The following is a 21,146-nucleotide window of genomic DNA, read 5'->3' as shown; positions in this document are numbered from 1 at the left end:
CAGCCCACAGCCCCCAGGGCTCCGGAGGTGTGGGCACTCCAGCGCCTCCTGGCGCGCGTAATGGAGACCGGCCCGGCCGGTGCGCCCTCCCCGCGCGCTGCACTAGAACCGCCTCGGGAGGAGCCCAGGTGATGCTCCAGCTGGGGAGGCGACCCTGCAGCGAGAACCAGCCTGGGGTAGAGGGGGCAGGGCTGGGGGAGGGCAGAGACCTCAGTGGAGACTCCCGAATGACTTCCCTGACCACCGATCTCAACTCCCTCCCTTTCTTGGTGTTTGGTGCCCAGAAGGTGAAGATTTCTCTTAATCGCACTGAACAGCCCACCCCACCCCCACAGGACAGGGGTCTTTGTCTTCCTTCCTGCGTCTGCCAACAGGGGACGCTGGATGCCAAAGGGCTTTCCTTGCCTACGCATTGGCTCCAGCGGCATCTCCAGAAGCTGAAACAGTGATTAGCCCATAAATATTTATGAATTTGTGAAGTAGAAAGTACAAGGACTCCCTCCTCCCAGGATAGGGAGTGGGGTCCCCTCTGAATGTGGCTTTGGTAGAGGTGACCCATGGAAAGTTGACTGCCCAGGCTGGTAATGTGTTGGGAGAGGGGATGAATAGCTATGAAGAAAACCTATTCAAAGGTCAGTTCCCGGGTCAGTGGACAGACTCGCTGGGATTCTGGGGCAGTTAGACTCACCCGGAGGTGCCCAGATCTGAACCCAGGACCTCCACAATGCCCCTGAGACTTGAAATCACCTGTCCTAGCCCTTCCCATCCGGCCAGGGCCAGCCAGCGCCTGGCAGAGCTGGAGCCGACCTGGGTCTTCAGCAGATAAGCCTCTGACTTCTACAGACTTCCCTCTGTACATCACCGAGTCCTCTGCATTTTTCTTCTTTGTTATACTTTCCCCCCGGTTTAACATTGAAGCCTTTTTTAAAATAAAGTCTGACAGGAGAGGACAGCAGCGTGTTCAGCAGGAGGCCCTTGGGAAGAGGGGACTGTGAGGGAGGGAGAGGGAGGAGGGGAGGTGATTTTGCTTCCTTCCCTGGCTTCTTCCTCCAGCTCCTCCTAAAAGACAAGGTTCTTCACCAGGTCGGTGTGCCAAGGGCTCCTAAGTAAACCAATTCTGAATGCATACATGGGCTCTTTAGGGTTTGCCCTTGACTTTCACATGGGAAGATCTTGCCTATTCCCCACAGTTCTGGAAGGATGACCTCTCCCCATTTATTTTTTAACTTAATTCATCCTCCCTAGTCAGCGAACTGATCTCCTGACACCCAGTTACAAAAGGATAGACCTAGAGCTCAAATCCAGGACATCTCCTTCAAATCCAATAATCTTTGGTGCACATCAAAGGTTCTTAGACAGGGGGGAAAGCCCCCCTTCTCCTTCCCTATCCCACCCCACCTTTGAATTTCTCCCCCCACAACATGCTAGAATTTTTGAGGAGATATATGTGATTTTATGAGCATATTCACATACAATATTGGTACCACACATTTATAAGGAGAAGCCCACACTTTTATCATGTGTATGAGGAACTTCCTGGTACCAACAGGCCCCTCTCCAGGCCCGCTTCTCCCTGGACATCTAGCTTGTACTGAGGGGGCAAAATTTCCATCCCTGCACCAGAAAAAAGTAAATAAATAGGGGCTGGGGCTGTAGCTCAGTAGCAGAGTGCTTGCGTAGCACATGTGAGGGACTGGGTTCAATCCTTAGCACCCCATAAAAATAAACAAAATAAAGGCATGCTGTCCAACTAATTTTTTTTATTAAAGAGAGAGAGAGAGACAGAGAGAATTTTCTTTTAATATTTATTTTTTAGTTTTCGGCGGACACAACATCTTTGTTTGTATGTGGTGCTGAGGATCGAACCTGGGCCACACGCATGCCAGGCGAGCGAGCTACCGCTTGAGCCACATCCCCATCCCTTCCCCCCCCCCAATTTTTTTTTAATAAATAAAGAAAGGGCACAGTGGCACAGGTCTGTAATCCCAGCTACCAGGGAGGCCGAGGCAGGAGGATCTTAGGTTCGATGCCAGCCTGGACAACTTAGCAAAACCCTGTGGCAAAATAAAATAAGAGCCAGGGCTGTAGCTTAGTGATAGAGCACTTGCCCAATACTGAAGAAAAAGAAGAAGGAGAAAGAGTGAGTGCCAACCAGCAGCAGAGCAGGAGAGATGCTCAGAGGAACCAGGAAGCCCCGTGGGGTGGGGCTCACAGGCAGCCTCCCTGCAGAGAAGCAGACTTGATTTAGAGCAGACTTAACCCTGGGGGAGAAAGAAGCAGACAAGATATTCTACTGATCAGTAGAAAAGGCAATGGAAGGCGGCAGAGACAGGCTGAGGCCAGGGGCTGGAGTTGCCTTGAATGGCAGATGAGGAAGTGGGGCTGGCCCTGAAGACTTGGGGAGCCGTAGCAGGTCTTAGAGCAAGGGAGTGAGGTGTGTACTGTGGTGTTTAAGAAGGTTTGTCTGGCACAACCGAGAAGTCCCTGGAATGAGGAAGGCAAATTTGAAGAATTTTTTAGTTACTCCAAACGAAAAAATGCTGAGGTTGTAGATGGCAGAGGCAGCGGCTATGAAACGTATGATGGGGACATAAAATAAGGAAGGCTTGATCAGACCATCCCCCAGAGAAAAGGCTCAGATGGCCAAGAAGCACAGGAAAACATGCAAATGCAAATTAAAGTCCCAATAAGGCCGGGCACAGTGGCACACACTTATAATCCCAGCGACTCAGGAGGCTGAGGCAGGAGGATTGAGAGTTCAGAGCCAGCCTCAGCAACTCAGCGAGGCCCTAAGCAACTCAGTGAGACCCTGTCTCTAAATAAAATACAAAAAAAGGGGCTGGGATTATGGCTCAGTGGTAGAGCGCTCGCCTAGCACGGGCGGGACCCGGGTTCAATCCTCAGCACCACATAAAAATAAAGGCATTGTGTTGTGTACATCTACCCCTAAAATATAAATATAAAAAAAATAAAATACAAAAAAGGGCTGGGGATGTGCTTCAGTGGTTAAGCGCCCCTGGGTTCAATCCCTGCCACATACACACACACACAAGCTTCCATAAGCTAGCTAGCCCTTCAGACCCACTGGGATGACTAAACTGAAATAAATGGCAAAGTTAAGTGCTGGCGTGGCTGGGAAGCAGCTGGCCTCTCATCCATTGCTGATGAGAGGTTGAAGTGGCCCAAGGCTTTGGAAAACAGTCTGACCGTTTCTTATAAAGTTGACTATACACCTACCTTACGACCCAGCAATCACTCCCAGGTATTTGCCCAGGAGCAGTGAATACACATGCCCAACACCAGGTCTGGTACAGGAATGATGGAGTGACCGTCACGGCGTTGTTTATTATAGCCAAGCTGGAAACACTCTAAACATCTGTCCACGGGGAAATGAATAAATGAGCCATGATGCATTTGCATAATGTGTACCATAAAAAGGAGCAATAACTACAGGCCAGGATGCAGATGGCATGGTAGGTGCCAAGGAGAGATGCCAGAGAGTCCACTTACCCTACAGTCCCTTCATAGGAAGCTCAGGAATAGGCCAAACGAATGCTCAAGGATAGAAACCACATCAGTGGTTGCCAGGGGTACAGTTAAAATGGGTGCATTTTATTATATCTAACTACACCTCAATAAAGCTGATTAAGCAAAAACAAACAGCAAGGAAGGTTTTCTTTTAAAACAGAGAGAGCTTTTTTGGAGGTGGACGCAAGCGTACCCGAGGTATGTACTCAAACAGAAAGGCAGAGAAACACAACCGTTTCAAAGCAGCTGTCCCCGGACAGGCAAAAACTGGGAACAACTCAAACGTCCACCGTCAGTAGAACAGATAAATAAAACACAGTGTGTGCACGCCCCGGAGTACTACACGGCCCAAACCTAGTGTGCAGCAAGGTGAACCTGGCACAGAAGAGCACAGGCTGGGTGGTTCCACTTACATGAAGTTCAAAAGCAGACCCAGCCGGGACAGGGGGTGCCCCTTAGGGTAGAGCACGTGCCTACCATGCGCAAGGCCCTGGCTTCACGCCTCACCAACAACCAGGCAAAACTAATTAGTGACTAATGACTAATTCTAATGACCTGGAAGTCAGGTGCCTGCTGCTGATTAAGGGTAGTGACTAGAAAAGGACAGGAGGGGGTTGGCAAATATTTTGTTCCTTGTTCTGAGTTCTAGTTACACTTGGATGTGTTGGTTTGTAAAAAGTCACCAAACTCTACTTATGGATGCATTTTTCTTTTTTTTTAATATTTATTTTTTAGGTTTAGGTGGACACAATATCTTTATTTTTATGTGGTACTGAGGATCGAACCCAGTGCCTCACGCATGCCAGGCAAGTGCGCTACCACTTGAGCCATATCCCCAGCCCCTGGGATGCATTTTTCTGTAGGTATATTTTAATTACAATTGTTGTTGTTATTATTATTATTATTATTATTATTATTATTATTATTATTATTATTATTATGTTTGGGATAGAAACACAATAATAGGGCCTTGTGCATGCCGGACAAGCTCTCTACCATGAAGCTACACCCCCTGCCTACAATCTTAAACCCAGGGGCCTTCTGCCACTGAGCTACCTCCGCCCAAGCCCTTTTTTAGTTTGTTTAAGACAGGGTCTGGCCAAGTTGCCCACACTGGCCTTGAACTTGTGATCCTCCTAACTCAATCTCTCTAGTCTCTGGGATGTCACACATGCGCCTCAGTACCTGGCTACAATTTTATTTCTGAAAAATAAAATTTAAAAAATAAAGTTATTTTAGTAGTATGAATCAGAGGCATGAATTGTGAACACAGCACAAAGAAGCACGGGAATGTGAGACACCTGGGTTCCCTAGGCCACAGGGGTTGGAAGCTGAGTTGTGTAGATGGCAGAGAAGCCAGTTTACCCCTGCCAGCTGCCACCTGTCACCAGAGTCTGGGTGACACCTTGTCCTCTCCCACTCTGTCACCCCACTCTGACCTCTCAGCCCCCTGTCCTACCCTTTCTGCTCACAGAGGTAAAGATGAATTGCCCAAGACCAGCTAAGAGGCTTTGGGTGGCTGACCACAGGCCAGGACTGATCTAATCTGTCTGTTTGGCTCCTCATGACAGGCCCCGAGGTGCAGGGGAGCAGGCTGGGGCGGGCTTCTCGACCTCTGCTCACAATGGGCTACAGAAGAGGCTTCCAGAGCCGCCAGGTATCTACTCCTCCAAGGCCCCTCCTTAGGCCTGCCTCTGTCCCCATCCAACCCCTAACCTGTCTGCACAGGACTCTGCATGTGAAGAGCATGGTTGGGCTTTGGAGTCAGGCACCCTTACTAGCTGTGGACCTTGGATGAGTTACTTAATCTCTCTGAGCCTCAGTAGTATCATATACACCAGAGAACAAGCTCTTAAAGGCATAAGAAGAATGTCAATAGGAATTTTATTATTTACACATATATCCCGATAGATTGTTACGCGCACACACACACACCCCTTTGGAGCCCACTCCAAAGGCTGTGATCGTTGCTACTTTTGACAAACATAAGGTCATTTAGGTTGGGGTGCTGCTCAGTGGTAGAGCACTTGCCTAGCATGTGTTAGGCCCTGGGGCCCACCCCTGTCACTGCAAAGAAAACACTTTTTAGGGCTGGGGTTGTGGTTCAGCAGTAGAGCGCTCGCCTAGCGTGCGCGAGGCCCTGGGTTTGATCCTCAACACCGTGTAAAAATAAATAAACAAAATAAAGGTATTGTGTCTAACCAAAAAATAAATATTAAAAAAAGAAGAAGAAGAAAACACTTTTTAGACCTCAGACTGTAGTATTCAGCTTGGCTTTGGGGAGCCTCCAAGTTCCAGCTTCATCTCCACTGCTCTAGGGCACCAGTGACTGCTCAGTCACCTCGGACCCATGGACAGGGCCTGCCCTTTCTCACTTGTAGGTATGGACTCCCAGGCTAATTGAGGCTGATTGTCTCTATTCCCACCCCACCCGAACCCTGCTCATCTTCTGGGCCTCCGGCAACATTGGCCCCACTACAAAGCTCTTCTAATGTTCTTGTGTATTTTGCTCATGCCACCAGTTTTACTGAACACCTACTGTATGTCAGGCATTTGGGCTTTGGGTATCTTTTCCCTTCTCTGACTTCATGCCATCTCCCAGCTAGTATTAGGCCTCAGTGGTCATGTACTGCCTGGCAAAAAGCCCTCTCAGACGCTGTGACCCAGCCACAGAAGTCAAGGTGCTCCTTTTGCCTGTATTAGGATAAGTAACAAGCATCCCAGCTGTTGTAACAAACATCCCCAGCTTTTCAGTGGCTAAACACAATACAGGGTAATTTCTTTTCTTTCTTCCTCCCTCCTCCTCCTTCTCCTCCTCCTCTTTCTTCTTTCTTGTAGTGCTGGGGATCAAACCCAGGGCCTTGAGCTGCTAGGCAGGGCTCCACATCTGAGCTATTTCCTCAGCCCTCTTGTTCTTTGTCCCCCCTCCTTTTCCCCCCAGCATTGAAGACTGAGAGAAGGGCCCCACAGATGTTCTCTACCCCTGGCCTGCGTCCCCGGCTCCCAGGATACTTTCTTGCTCAAGTCACACAGTGCAATATGGGTCAGGTGGCTCTCCTCCAGGTGGGACCAGGACGTTCAGACCTTTTCAGCTTGTAGTGACTCCGTCTTGCACACAAAGCCACTGTGGTTGCCATGGCAGTGGAAGGGAGAGGGTGAAACCATGTGGTTTGAGCTCCAGATCTGGAAGGGGCACATCACGGCCATCCTCGCTCCGTCAGCCAAAACCCAGGCAGAGAGCCCCAACAGATCCTCAGGCAACTGGGAACGGGGGACTCCCTGGGAGCTTCCTGAGATGAGGAGCCTGCACCCACCTTCTTGTAGGGCTCATCAGGCATTCAGTGAATGGAGGGATCCATGGGAAGAGGGGAACAGGCTCGAGGGGATGAAGGAGGAGGTCAAAGACTTTTAAAAGACATTAGATGGAGAGACGCGGTCCAAACCCGAGACCATCGGGTACCATCCAATGTACCTGAGTGGGGAGGTGGCACCCTCCTCCCAGCCCCAGTGGACTGGGCAGCTCTGGACACACCTAGGCAATGGAGGAAGGATGGATGAGCCGGGTTCACCTGCCGGGGCCCTCGGGAGATCCCCATCCCAGGGCAGCGATGATTCCTCTCTGCTGTGATTTGGATCTTTATGTGTTGGGTTTGTTGGGGTTAATTAGTGCTGTGGCTGGGGTGGGGTGGAAGGAGTCCTGCCCTGGCCCAGGGCCTGGCGGGGGATCTTGAGAGTCGGATGGGCATGGAGCCCTGAGAGGCGGGTACTGGGCTGGGGGACTGCACAAAGTGGGTTAGGGGAGCACCCCTTAGCAGCAATTGCTATGCCCTAAGCCTAGTTGGCTGGGTCTCTGACCATTCCTTGCCCCCTACCCATTTGTGCCACCCCCCAAAACGTCAAATCCCCAGTGAGGCCCAGCAGCTCCTAGAGGCAAGTGGCATTATTCACAGGGGCGGGGCTGGGTGAGCTGGGAGAGATATAGCCTGGCCCCTGGCTCAGATCCTGGCCAGCTGAGGGTGGGACTGGCACCCCGAGCTCCACTGGTTCCAGCAGGACAGGGCCACATCCGCAGCATCTCAGCATCAGCCTCGCCTTCGAGGAGCCTGGCCCTGGCCCTTGTGCTCTCTGCCTCCAGGAAGCCTTCCCTGGCTGCCAGCTGTCCTGCGGGGAGGAGCCAGGTGAGTGGTGGCCTGGAAAGGGAGGGAGAGAGGGGGAGGAAGGAGAGAGGGAGCAGAACAGAGCTGGCAGGACTCTGCCTCCTGAGGCTCCAGGGTGTCGGCATTTCCTGCCTTATAGGAAGGGAAACTGAGGCCCAGGGCACGTCTCCAACTTAGATGGCAAGTCAGGTCCTTGCAAGCCTAGAGCTGGGGCTGTCGGCAGGTCCCCTCTAGGGAGGTTTTCCAGGTGCCTTCACCTGCATCAGGGCAGCACCACCTCCCATGAGGTACAGAGCAGCCTGAAGAGTGTGTGTTGGGCCAGGCGCAGTGGCGCACGCCTGTAACACCAGTAGTTGGGGAGGCAGAGGCAGGAGGATGGCAAGTTCAAAGCCAGCTTCAGGAACTTAACGAGGCCCTAAGCAACGCAGCGAGACCCTGTCTCTAAATAAAAACTAAAATAAATAAGTAAAGGGCTGGGGATGTGGTTCAGTGGTTGAGCACTCTGGGTTCAATCCCCAGCACCAAAGAAAAAAAGAGAGAGAGAGAGAGAGTGTTGGGCCTTGTGGAGCCAGTGCCAGGCAGGGAAGGAAAGCGACGGCTACAGTTTGGGGGCAGGGTAAAGGCAGACTAAGGACAGCATCTGGAGCCAGGATCTGGACTCAGACACGTGGGTTCCAGTCCTTGTCGTGTGACCTTAGGTGAGTTGTCTAACCTCTCTGAGCCGTGGTTTTGTGAGAGGGCCAGTTGGAGGAGATGAGGTGATGCCACCCCTCCTTGCTGGGTCCCTGGGGAGAGCAGTGAGGCATCTGTTCTGTGGCCAACAGTGACCACCCAGGCATATGCTCCAGCGAGGTACTGTTGTCACTGCGCTGCTTCTTATGCTGTTGTGATCATGTGATCATGACATTATCGTCATATTGTAAAACTGACAATTTTTTTGCGTGTTTCACTGGGATTGAACTCAGGGCACTCTACCACTGAGCTACATCCCCAGCCCTTTATCTTTTTTTTTTTTTTGAGATAGGGTCTAAGCTGCCCAGACTGGCCTTGAACTTGTGATCTTCCTGCCTTGACATGATTTAAATCTAGCCTGTTGGTATTGATAATGGTGTGACTAAATGGTTTCCATTTCCTGCAAAGGAGCACGTACACACTCCCTCAATGCCCCTCTCCCCGCTTGCCCATGTTCTCCTGTGTGTTGGGGGTGGAGAGGGCTGGGGGTGACACCAACCAGCTCTGCTCTGTAAACCTGAAAGGGCAGCACAGAAGGTATGGTAGCCCCAGAAAGGTGAGCTTGGGGACAACTCAGCATGTCAGGTCTCCCTGCCACTGTCACAGTGATGCCAGGCCTGGCTGATGCCTGTGAGCCTCCTCCACCCCCAGGTCCAGTCCTCCAGGCCCCTGGGCCGGTCCTCCACCTGCTGGGCGCTGGTGCCTGAGCTAAGTGCTTCCCATTACCTCACAGCCGGCCTGCAGAGTGGGTATGATTTTCCCCGCTTATAGAGGGGACACTGAGGATCGGGGCAGGACAGAGGCAGGGTGGGCCAGAAGTTTAGAAGTTTCAACCTTCCAGTCTGAAGGAGGTGGGACCCTAAAAATAGATAAAAGGCAGGAGGAGGAGTCTAAAAATAGATTCCAGACAAAGTGATGGAACACACACACACACGCGCACACACACACACCCCTTTCCTGGGAAACATGGCACCAAAGAGACAACTGAGCCCAAACAGAGACACATAGAGAGAGAAAGCTCACCAGCACCAGCAACCAAGAGCTTCCAGAAAAGCTCCAGATCCACTCTGCTCACCCCACAGGTACATGGCAGTGTGCTCACACACACACACATGCACACACACACACACACACTCGGGCTGCACAGGCACACGTGTGCCCAGGAGTAGAAGGAGGGTGGCAGTGACCCCCTGTCCCCATTCCTACCCAGGTCCTGCCAGTCAACCTCTGTCCCTGGCCTAGGGACTCAGGGAGAGATGAGGCTAAGCACTGTTGGCGGCAGGGGAGACTCTGGGGTGGAGGCTCTGGGAATGTGGTGGAGGGAGACAGGGCCTGCCAGGGAAAGAGCGAGTTTGGGGTTCAAATCCCACAGCTCTGGCTCCTCAGCCACTCCGAGATTTGGGCAAGTGACTTAACCTGCCTGGCAGTGTCCTCGTGGGAGAAGCAGGGAATGGAACCATTCTCATGATTCAGCTATACCTGGTACATAAAAGATGCTAGATTCAGGGTTTTTTTGTTTGTTTGTTTTGGTACCAGGGATTGAACCCAGGTGTGCTTAACCACTGAGCCATATCCCCAGCCCTTTTTATCTTTTTATTTTGAGACAGGGTCTCACGGAGTTGCTTAGGACCTTGCTAAGTTGCTGAGGCTGCCTTTGAACGTGCAATCTTTCTGCCACAGCCTCCTCAGCTACTGGTTTTACAGGCATGCACCCCTGCGCCTAGCTAAATCCAGGTTTGGGGAGGCATCTGGTAGCCTGTACCCATGAGAATGCAGCAGACCAGACAGCCTGCCCTGCACTTTCTAGCAGATCATTCGCCCCTGCCCTTGCCCCTCAGTTGCTGCATCTATAAAATGGGGCTTGTCAACAATGCCTGCCTGCCCAGAATGGGGGTGGAAATAAGGACACAGGGCCTATTTCACTCTATGGGCTTTCAGGACCCACAACTGCTATGCCCCTAGCCCCTTCTCTAGAGGGCAAGCATTGGTGGCTCTGAAATGACTTATCAGAGGTGACCTTGCCTCAGGCTCTAAACAAGGCTTTATCATTCAATAACAAAGAGTTGGGGAGGGCTCCCTGACCTCAACCTTCTTGGAGGAAATGGGCTGGGGTGCAGTTCTGGAGAGACAGACAGCCCTGACCAGGTCCTAGGAGTCAGGTCCTGTTTGTGCTTTCACCAGCTGTGTGACCCAAGCAATGACCTAATACCTTCAGCCTCAGTTTTATTCCCCATCAAATGGGTCCAACAATTCTTTGTCATTAAATGAGGCTGTCGTGAGGACTAGCTGAAATCATGGGTGTTGAGTGCTGACATACAACAGGTGCTCAATAAGTGCTCAAATGCCATAATGAGACATGGCATGGTGGGGAGCCAGCCTGTCCAGGACGGAGTTCTAACTCCCCACTTCCCAGTGGTGTAAGTTTGGGCACATTTTACAAACATCTCTAAGCCTCAGTTTCCTCAGATGAAAACAGACACAACCGCAGTGCCTCCTACAGGGAGCAGTGCTGCAGGCCAAGGGACTGACCCCAGTGAGGCACCTGGGCCACAATGAGGGTGGCTCTCACTAGCAATGGGAGGCCAGATCCAGTGTGGAGTCCTGTGCTGCACACCTACTATGTGCCAAGTCTCAGGATCACCCGATCAGGAAGGCACTTGGTGTCCATTTTGCAGAATTAAGTTCCATGCTTTAACCAAGGTCACAGCTGTGCTGCAGCAGATCTGAGGCAGGAGCCCGGGCCTCTAGGCCATTGCCCGCGGAGCTTGGGCATTACCTCAATGCTCTGCACACTGGGTTCCCTGGGCACAAGGGGCTCCCAGGTTGCCAAGGTATAAGATTAGGGTAGAAAAAGGAGGAGGTTCTTGAAGGAGAATCTGGACACAGATTCCAGCTCAACCAGAGACAGGGCCAGAGGGAGGAACGGGGAGACTGAGCAAGTGGACAGCCTCATGTCACAGGGGTAATGGGACAGAGAGGGGACAGAAAGACAGGAAGATGAAATGCTCCTGCTGGCCTCCTCCCCATCTTGGCAGGTCCTGCCTGTGGCCCCATAGTCTTCTCTCAGGGGGCACCTCAGGTGGACCACATGTGGGTCAGACCATGCACTTGGACCTTAAAGCTGCCAGGGTCCCCTGTCCCACCTCAGGTCAATCCTGGCACCTAACTGCCCAGGACCTAGGCACACCCATGTTGAGGAGACTTAAGATTAAAGACATCCCCACCAAAGGGACAAGTGCATGGGAGTGTGGCAACATGTGGCCAGATGCAGATTTCAGTATCAGGAAATCTCACTTTGAGGCCTAATAGCTCTGAGAACTACCAGGGGCAAAATCATTGCTCTGAGCCTTTGTTTTCTCATCTATAAAATGGGGACAATAATGACAATGTAGTACTTGCTCTCTAGGCAAGGGTTATGGTTTAACTGTGAGGGTTAAACGTATACAGTACTAAATATAAGCCCCTTGACATGTTATAAAGTCTCAACAATTGATAGTAAAACCTTGAAAGCATTACCTTTGAGTCAGGAGTGGCCTAAGTGACCTGGTAAGGGAGCCTGACTGTTCCTTAACAGAATATCACATAGCCTCTCTGATAATCTCTTCATCTATGAAGTGGGCTAGCACTTAGCCTCACCTGCCTGCCTCACAGGGCAGGAGAAACATCTGATAAATATCTGACAACATCAGATACTGGCCTAATCAAGGTGACACCCCCTCCAGGAAAGATGCCCAGATCCTTGGGCATCCCAGGAACATCTCTGGCATTCCCTGGGGTCCTCCCCCTGGCCAGGGGTCCACCTTGACTGGGGCCCATTCCCTAGCCACTTCAGGGCTTCTACGCCCCCTGCTGGTCTGGGGGCCAGGACCCAGGGTGATGTTGGGGAGTGTGGGGGGTTATTCCCATATGAGGGTCTGAAAGGAAAGACTGCTCCCTGGGATATCAAGGACCTATCTACTGGGTGGCTGGGCCAGCCACAAACACAAGGCATGTCCCTGGGCCATTTTCAGACCAATAATAACTGTGATGGTGATGAACTGACGTGCACCAAACCTCAGGTGTGTGCTAAGCACTTTATAAGTACAATCATCTCACCCTCCTATCACCTATGGGGTTAGCACCATTCTTAGATTACCTGTTTACATATGAGGAAACAGACTCAGAGAGGAGAGTAACTTACCCAAAGCCACACAGCTAGAGGGGGTAGGCCAGTTTGGGGTCCAGGTCTGGCTGTCCCCTGAGTCCTGCCACCTTCTCACCTAGGCTAACTTCAGAGGAGGTGAGAGGAGCATGCACTGTGGGATAAGGGGTGCCATCTTGTCATAACATGGGTACAGACACTGGGGACCAGGCAAAGCCTCAGGAGAATTTGCCCGAGTGGCTCTGTATAAACTCTGGCCAGCTCCTCCCCTCTAGGCCTCAGTTAGCTCATCTGTGAAAATGGGAGGGTTGGGCCACATACCCAGGAGGTCACTCCTGCCTGTTATTCATTCCACCACCCTCACCTCCATCAAATCAGTAACCTCGTTTATGATATTAACTTCACATCAGCCTAACCAAAGTTTCCTAACCCAGGGTCCCTGGACCTCTGGGGACTCTGTGCCTCCTATGAGTAAAATTGAATAGGAGTGTATGTGTGCTCACTGTGTGCCTTTCAGGAAAAGCCCATGTTGTTAGCCAGGCATGGTGGCACATGCCTGTAATCCCAGCAACTTGGAAGGCAGAGGCAGGAGGGTCACAAGTTCAAAGCCAGCCTTAGCAAATTAGCGTGGTCCTAAACAACTTGTCAAGACCCTGTCTCAAATAACAAACAAACAAACAAACAAGGGCTCAGTGGTTAAGCGCCCCTAGGTTCAATCCCCTATACAAAAAAAAAAAAAAAAAAATTCATGCTGTTACTGGATTCCAATACCAAAAGCCTAAGAACCACTGAGTTTTGTAAACCTTTAGAGTTTCTCTATCCTCAAGCTAGATTTTTAGAGGAATGAGCCAAGGCAGTTGACTCCCAACTCAAGCAAGTTGAGTGTAAAATGCTTCCCTTTTCTTGTATTTAGAGTCCCCTCCTTCTTCTGGAGCTGGACCTGCTACAGGTGCCCCAGGCTTCCTCCGTCCAGCCACATTGGCCCATTGAGACCCTTGTCCCCACTGCTGCTGGTTAATCTTTGCCTGGATGCTGAGTTTCGTTCTGCTCTGACTGGTCCTGCCCCAGACTTCTTCACCCTCCAGTCTTCCCCTGGATGGCCATGGGGAGGACCCGAAGGTAGGTGCAGTGACAAGAATGGCCAGCAGGGGTCGCAAAGCAGCCGCACTCCATGGGCCAGGGAATGGGGTGCCAGGATGGCACCTCCTTGGTTCCCTGGGCAGCGTAGGCATGAGGAATGTGTGGCAGCAGTGGGGAGGCTTAGGGTCTGGGTCTGTCCCTTGCCCACTGTAAAGTGGAGAGAGGTGGCCTAGAACCCTTGAATGGTTGCTAAGGGGAAGTGACTGCCTTGAGCTCCCCTTGGCAGAAGCATCCTTAGGAAATGGTACAGATGATCCCAGACTTGATGGGGAAAGCAGAGCCCACTATCCACCCAGAAAAGGGGAAGACTTGCCCTTGGGAAGTCTCCAAGGGCTCTGAGCAGTCACCATGAGAGCTCCTTGGGGTGGTGAGGGAAATGTAGTCCCTGCAAGAGGCTTCCCAGGGGTGAGAGGGCCCAGCGCCTCCCCGGGTAAGGCTTCTCTGGAAGAGCTGGGAAGAGGGACCACGCATTCCTCAGTCCCGGAATCAGTCCTGGATCCCCCCCCCCCCCCGCTCAGCTGCTGAGGGACCCTGCTGGCCCAGATCTCCACCCTCTCTGTTCCATGAGGCTCCTGCTTCTGGGCCCTGCTAGCATGGCAGGGCAAAGTCTGGGGCGTCAGGAGGTGCTCCTGCTGAGATGCCCTGGTGGGGAGCCCTCTGCCCACGAAGAGGACCCAGTCCTCACAGGCCCAGGGAGACCCTCCCCCTCTCCTCACCCTGTCCCTCTCCCATGACCCAGTGATTAAAGAAGTAGACACAAGTACGACAAAGATATAGAACTTTCTCTACAAAAGTTATAATGAGTCCGAGGGAAGGGTCTGTGTTTGGTGGTGGGAATCGGAGCCTGGCCCACCTCAGCGCAGGGGAACTGGGAGGGGCTGAGGCAGTAAACGGACAGGGATCAAGTGAGGAAGGCAGCACCTGGGGCTCAGAGAAAGACAAGTCGGCACTTGGGGTGGCCCCAGGCCCAGGCCCAGACAACAGGGAGAGGAGCCAGGGTGGGCTCAAGATGGTTGTGGCAGCCAGGTCCTCTGGGTCCTGCAGTGGGAAACGGCCACCTCCTTCACACCCCCAGCGCTGGGCACGTTCATGGATGGGATCACACACCAGATGGGTCTTTGGGGCCCTTTTCTCCTGCTCCAGTCAAGGAGGCCCTAGGAGGAGCTCCTAGCAGAGGCTGCTTCTCAAGCTGGGGACAGATAAGGTGTCCACTCCTGACAAGGGGGAAGGGTGAATCTGCATGGGGCATGGACACACGCACATTTGTGTGGCTCCTGAGGGACTCTCCCATACCTGTGACCTTGGTATGGCTGAAGAACTCTAAGGACACACTCTGAGGACCCTCTGTGCTGGCCTTTTCCCTGGTCTCACCGCCATCACAGAGCTGAGACCCATGGTGAGCTCTTGCTTCCTCACAATCCATGCAGAATCACAGAGATGCTCCCAGGCCTCCAGAGAAACCCACCGACCCTCAACACACATGCATGCGCGCACACACACATGCACACAGCCCTGGTGGCCTGGACACATCAACAGTTTGGATTATCCACATTCTCCAGTATCACCTTCACGGAACTTCTCCATGCTGGGCCTGACACCTGGTTGTGCCCAGCCCCTGCCTGTCTGGGCCCCTGGGAGACTCTGAGGCTGCTGGCAGATGCCATTCTCTAGCCGGTGTGTGCCTACCAGGACTGGGGGCCATACCCGCTGCTCCAGAACCTCACACCTAGCGTTCTGGCCCTCTGGGCCCCGGGGGCGGGGGGCGGGTATCAGGCTGCACAGCAGAGGAGAGGGAGGTTGGAGGAGGTCAGGCCCCAGCCACCTCAGCCTGGCTCTTCTGCTCCAGCCATAGCTAGTGGTGGAGGAGACCGGGCTGGCCGTTAGGGGACAAGGTGGGGACTGAAAGGCAGGGCATTTGGCTGAAGAGTGTGGCTGGGGAACCTCCCCTTGGGGTATATGGGGTGAGGGAGGCTGCCCAAACTTTTCCCTTCATAAAATAAATGTAGGAATCTGCGTCTTCGGCTTGAGAGAACAGGGCAGGTGCAGTAGGAAGGACAACATGGCTGAGACAGGTCACGTCCCCTCCTTGACCCCTTCCTCTCCAGCTCTGATGTTGTCTAGTCTCTGAGGGACAAGCAGACCCTGCTCTCCTTTGGGGGCTGGCCACAAATCCACATGTACTTCTCAAGGTCACTCAGATAAGGGCAGCTCTGGGGCTCTGGGACACTCAGCACTGGTGTTCAGGGGTGTTCTGTTGTCCCCAAGCCTGCCTGCAGGCCACACCCTTGCTTTGAGGTATGGACAGGCTTTCAAGGGAGATGACCCACATGGTCCTTGCTCCTCAGGAAGGGGCTACAGGGCTGGCAATTGTGAGGACCTTGTGGCCCCCCTGGGGTTGTGGCAACTTGCAATTCATTTTGGTCAGAGGAGAGGAGTCCCTGGTTATCTGTGGAGGAAGAGACAGAAATAAAACTTAGACAACAGCCTTCAAAGACCTCATCCCCAGCCAGAACTAATCACCTTGATGATTTAGCCTCCCTTCTCTAGACAGGCTAATGGTCAGGGATGAAGGACACTGTCCTCCCCAGTCACCAAACTGTAAATCAGATTGCCTCCCCACACCCACTCCTGCACCAAACATTCAAGGCAAAGGTCACAATAACATGGGGGGAGCAAGTATTTTCAGGCTTGTGGGATGCTGTGGGGGAGGGGAGGGGCAGGGGCCCATCTACAGGAGGACCAGTGTGGTGGCAGCCTTGGGCAGCTGTAATGGCTTTCTGAAAAGGACAACCCTGGGCTTGGGGTTGTGGCTCAGTGGTAGAGTGCTTGCCTAATATGCATAAGGCACTGGGTTCCATCCTCAGCACCACATAGATATAAAATAAAGATATTGTGTCCACCTAAGACTAAAAAATAAATATTAAAAGAAAAAGGACAACCCCGCTGCTGCTGGCCACTGGGAGCGTTGGCTCTTGCTTTCCTCTCTGCAGGCTGCAGACCTTGGGCAGTTGACCTTTCAGTGCTGCACCCTCTGTCCACATGGACCCAGGGGTTAAGCCAGCTCTTCATGGAGCAGTGGTGGCAGGTGTGAGTGAGCTATTTATCCCCTAACCCCTGAGCCTCCGCGTGCTCGACCCCCACCACACAAAGGGACTCAGGAATCAGTGAGGACTTGCCCAAGAGCACACTCCAGAAGCCCCGGAAGATGGGAGGGCTCAAAAACATCCTCACTGTGATTACTATGAGTACCCTGACTCATCGACAGGAAGATGCCCATTTTTTCCACATTTTGATATCTCCAGAGTCTAGCTGTGATAAGAAAGTCTCGGGTCACCGTTAAATTGGCAGCAGCTTTTAGTGGTAAATAAAATAGTGGGGTCTCTTGTAATGGCAGCTCAGATTTTATGAAATACGGTGCGCTTTTCTCCCGTGAAAAGGCAGAGGGACTCTCCATCCCCAGGGGCCTTCCAACCCCCGCCCCCCACCACCGCCCCACGGACACTCACAGCTCTGTGTCTTCTAGGGCTGGCGGGCGCTCCAGCGCCTGCCTCCGCCTCCTCACGGCCCCCAGGATCTTCTTGCGCGGCCCCAGCGGGACGCTGATGCTGCGGAGGTCGAGGTCAGAGCACAGCATTAGCGCCTCCAGATCGATCTTCTCTTGCCGCAGGAGGGCGGCAAAGTCCTCCATGTGCAGGGAGGCCAGGAAGGTCTCCAGCGGGCTCGTCTCGGGCTCCAGGTCCTCGTCCAGGCCCAAGTCCAGCTCGTCCCAGGGCAGCTCCTCCCCGCAGCTGCGGTCCTGCAGGCTGTTGGCACTGCCCAAGCTGTCATCGTCCAGGCTGGGGGAGCTATGCAGCCGACCCCGCGGGGTGCCTGCCCCGTCCAGACCCCCGTCCTCGCGGCCCAGCCCGTGCAGCCCGCTGCTCAAGTAGTTTCTGCGGAACACCATGGTGCCCAGGCCGGGGCGGGTAAACAGGGAATCGTGACCTGAGTCGGTGCTGACCTCCGAGTGGGCAGGCTCGGCCGCCAGCGTGGCACGGGAGACGCTGTCCTCGTCCGAGAGGAACATGTCCCGGAGCGGGGCGCGGCCCCACTCCTTGGGGTTGGCGTAGGTGCCCTGGCGCACGAACATCACGTCGCTACCTAGTTGCAGGCCTGAGAGTGAGCGGACGCTCTTGCGGCCGTCCTCCGAGACCTTGAAGGTGCCCTCGCCGCCCTGTTTGCGCCTCTCCAACTTCTTCTGGATCTTGGTCTTGCCTTTAGCGGTGCCGTGCAGTGTGGCCTGCGAGTAGGGCAGGTGGCTGCCCAGCGTCAGGTGCTGCAGCCGGCGGCTCAGGGTGCTGGACGTGAGGCTGGAGAAGCTGAGCGTGTCCGAGCGCTCCGCTAGCTCTCGCCGGTAGCGCCGCTCCATGCGCTCGTGGTGCTTGCGCTGCAGCTTGGCGCACTCCCGGATGCGCCGCTCGGCCTCACGAAAGGCCTTGTCCTTCAGCTTGCCCACCAGCTTGGGGTTGAGGCTGCTTTGCTTGGCCGCGATGGAGTCCAGATAGCGCACGCACTCCATGTGACCTTTCATGGCAGCCATGTCCAGCGGCGTGTGGTAGTCGTTGTCCAGGCACCAGATGTTGGCCCCAAAAGACACCAGGAAGGACAGGCAGTGCAGGTGGCCATTGGAAGCTGCCAGATGTAGGGGTGTGTTGCCCCAGATGTCACACTTGTCTGGGTCACCCCTGCAGGGAGATCACGAAGAATGATAAACCATAGAAAGCTCTGGCAGCCAGTTCGCTAGGGCTGGAGGTAGAGGGAATGGGGGGCCCAGGCCACGAGGGGAGGGCCCCCAGCCTCGTGGAGCTTCCCCACAGGTACACCAGGCCACAATGAAACCCGTGGGCCTGAGACCTCTCCACTGACTCCAAGAGACCTGCTGGCCTAAGCCACCAAAAGGATGAGCCCTAGGGGAAGATGGCCTGGCACGCAGGGGGCGGGGCGACAGAGAAGGCGGGGCTGGGGCGGGGCCTTCCCCAACCGAGGGCTGGGAATCTCAGGGGATAAATATTTGATGCCCAGAGAGAAAGGAGTGAATTATTCATGGGCCCAGCAGGGAGCTGGCCCAGAGAGGTGGTGGGCCAGGGCGAGTCTGGGTCTCTAGGCAGGTGCAACTGGGAACGTGGTTGCGTGTTGCAGGGCGACGGTGAAAGAGGACAAGAGGGTAATGTGTGCTTGGCCTGAGCCTGGGTGAGTGTGTGAGGGTGTGTGCTTGTGTGCAGAGAGTACTGCCATGTCTGCAGGGAGCAGGGCCAGGCCTGGCAACGTGAGTGTTAGAGAAGGTGTCGGGCCTTGGCCTGGGCCAGGAGGGGACTGTGGGGGCAGCCAGGACTGGGGAGGAGGAGGAGGAAGGTCTGCAGCCTGGCAGGTTTGTCCTCCTTTGTTCAGGCTGTCCATCTTTGGGAGCTGTGAGAGGCTGGCTGGCTTTGCCTGTGCAGGGACCCCAACAGCTCCTCCCAACACCCTCCATGTCAGACTATTCTCCCTGAGGCATCCTGTTGGCTCCTCCAGAATTTTTGCCTCTCTGGGGCCTAGCATGGGTCCCCTGGCCCACACTAATGAGGCCACGAGGTTACCCCTAGATCTGGAGGAAGAATCACTCCCTTGTCTCAACATCTCCCCTCACCCCCCCGCTCAGCTTCCCCACAGAGTGCCAAGTCCTGCAGGACAGCAGAGGAGGGGCTGCTGGGCATCAGACCCACGCTATCCAGCACCAGGCTTTCCCTCTGTAAGACTTGGGGGAGGTAGGCCTGCTTGCTCTCCGATCCCCTTCAAGAGACACCCAGGTGCCCCTCTGAAGGAGGGGCAATGGGCCAGTGTCCCTGTGTGCCCTCAGGGAGGGAGGAGGAGCCAGTAAGTTATGACTTGGAACATGCCTCAACTGCCTAATCCCAGGGACTCTTCCCCCTGCTGCTGGGCCCAAGGAACAGCCACAAAGGGATGGGGTCCCTCCGCCCACCACATGCTTGGGCCTCAGGCTGGTGCACAGAACCAGGACCAGCTCAGTACCCACCCCTCTCCCCCAGAGCCTAAGACATTCACATTAACCTTCCTAGGGCCATCCCTTATGCCCCTTTTCCTGCCCAGGCCACCCTGGTGTCTAGGCCAGTATGACTTCAACTTTCCCACTCACAACTCTTTAAAAGGAGTCATCAACTTTGGTGAATGGGGAAATTGTTCCCAGTTGTGGGATTTGGCACGCTGGCCCACCCCTGGCCAACCCACTTCAGTGGGTTTGACCTGCATTCCTGGGCCCTGCTACCTTGCCTGGTTGTGGCGTGCAGACTGTGTTCCCGCCCTCAGGACAACTCCAGAGGGAAGACAGAAGCCCCTCCAGGATCAACACATTCATTGGTCATCTGTGACCAGTGGGGGAAGGGTACAGAGCACATTAATGAGGTGGCTGAACCATTGACATTTGGTATTATGGACAGTGGCCATAAATCCCAAGAAGGAGCAGAGTGAGGGAGAGAGAAGGGTGAGACCCAGCCTGTGGGGAGCTGTGGGTGCTGGCTGGGAGAGCCCTTTGGCTCCCAGAATGGAGAGTGGGCAGCAAAGGCCTCCACTTTCGGGCCTTCTGAGCCTTAGTCTTCTCTCAGGTTCCCACATTCCCTCTCACCCTTGCTTCCAGAGGTTCCTGCCCAGCAGATCTCTCCCATCTTTCCCTCTGCAGCACCCTTCCAACAACCATGGGCCCTCAAATCCCAGTTCCTCCCCTCCTAGCCCTACATCCAGGTCACCAGTGTCACATGTCCGAGTTTATGCCCCCCCCATGGGTATCTCCCCCACACATGCCAGGCTCCAATGCCCCAACTTAGAGCTGTCTGTCCATAGGGGAAAAGGGCAGCTCAGAGGAGTAGCCTTGGAGTCTGGGGAGGCGCCGGGCCTGGCCCGGACCAGGAGACTCTTCCCCTCCCCTGCCTGGTGGAGGGCTACTCACCCGCGGCTCACGATGAGGCGCAGCGACTCCAGGTTTCCGTGGTAGGCAGCCCAGAGGGTGGGAGTCATGCCATCTTCATCGGGGGCATTCAGCTCCTTCCGGGTGGCCTCCTTGAGGAGCTCCAGGTAGCCATCGCGGGCAGCCCGGTGGTACTGATCGTTCATGGCGCCCGGCTTGGACGGGGCGGGCAGGGGACACCGGGAAATGCCCCCCGCGGGGGAGGGCAGAGGGGTTAGGGTTGAGGCATGGGGTCAGGGGAGGGGGCCTGGCAGGGGCCAGGGCCACCAGCCCCCGCGGCCGCAGATGGAGGGTGCGGAACGCCAGAGCCGCTACCAGGACATCTGAGCCGCTCATCAGGGCGGCGGGCAGGGTGGGGGACCTCCCGCTGCCCAGGGAGCCGCCCCCGGGCTTCCCCTGGGTCCTAAACACCCTGCTTCTCAGCGCACAGGGGCAAACCACGTGAGGCCCT

The 21,146-nt window shown here is 54.4% G+C and overlaps 1 protein-coding gene across 2 annotated transcripts; it reads right to left on the bottom strand.

Annotated features, from left to right (window-relative positions):
• Window positions 1-14,507: 14,507 nt before the first annotated feature.
• Window positions 14,508-21,063, bottom strand: Ush1g (USH1 protein network component sans). Of its 2 annotated transcripts, XM_015504301.2 has the most exons (3): window positions 20,678-21,063; window positions 17,205-18,422; window positions 14,508-16,144 (listed from the first exon to the last, which is right to left on the bottom strand). In XM_015504301.2, the coding sequence occupies exons 1-3, from the start codon at window positions 20,839-20,841 to the stop codon at window positions 16,141-16,143; spliced, it is 1,386 nt and encodes a 461-aa protein (XP_015359787.1). In that variant the 5' UTR covers window positions 20,842-21,063; the 3' UTR covers window positions 14,508-16,140. The 2 variants fall into 2 exon arrangements, with proteins under 2 accessions (XP_015359787.1, XP_015359786.1); XM_015504300.2 differs by lacking the exon at window positions 14,508-16,144 and having other exon boundaries at window positions 17,201-18,422.
• Between the last annotated feature and the right edge of the window lie 83 nt (window positions 21,064-21,146).

Source organism: Marmota marmota, unplaced genomic scaffold (assembly GCF_001458135.2).
Source record: "Marmota marmota marmota unplaced genomic scaffold, marMar, whole genome shotgun sequence".
Lineage (NCBI taxonomy): Eukaryota > Metazoa > Chordata > Mammalia > Rodentia > Sciuridae > Marmota > Marmota marmota.
Note: the sequence above shows the minus strand (reverse complement) of the source record. Positions and strands in the feature narration are given on the sequence as shown.

Excerpts from the sequence above, each read along its gene's own strand:
- Ush1g (XM_015504301.2), bottom strand. The coding sequence starts at position 20,841 with ATGAACGATCAGTACCACCGGGCTGCCCGCGATGGCTACCTGGAGCTC. Across the intron at positions 18,423-20,677 it reads CGCCTCATCGTGAGCCGCGG|GGGTGACCCAGACAAGTGTG; the intron begins GTGAGTAGCCCT and ends ATCTCCCTGCAG.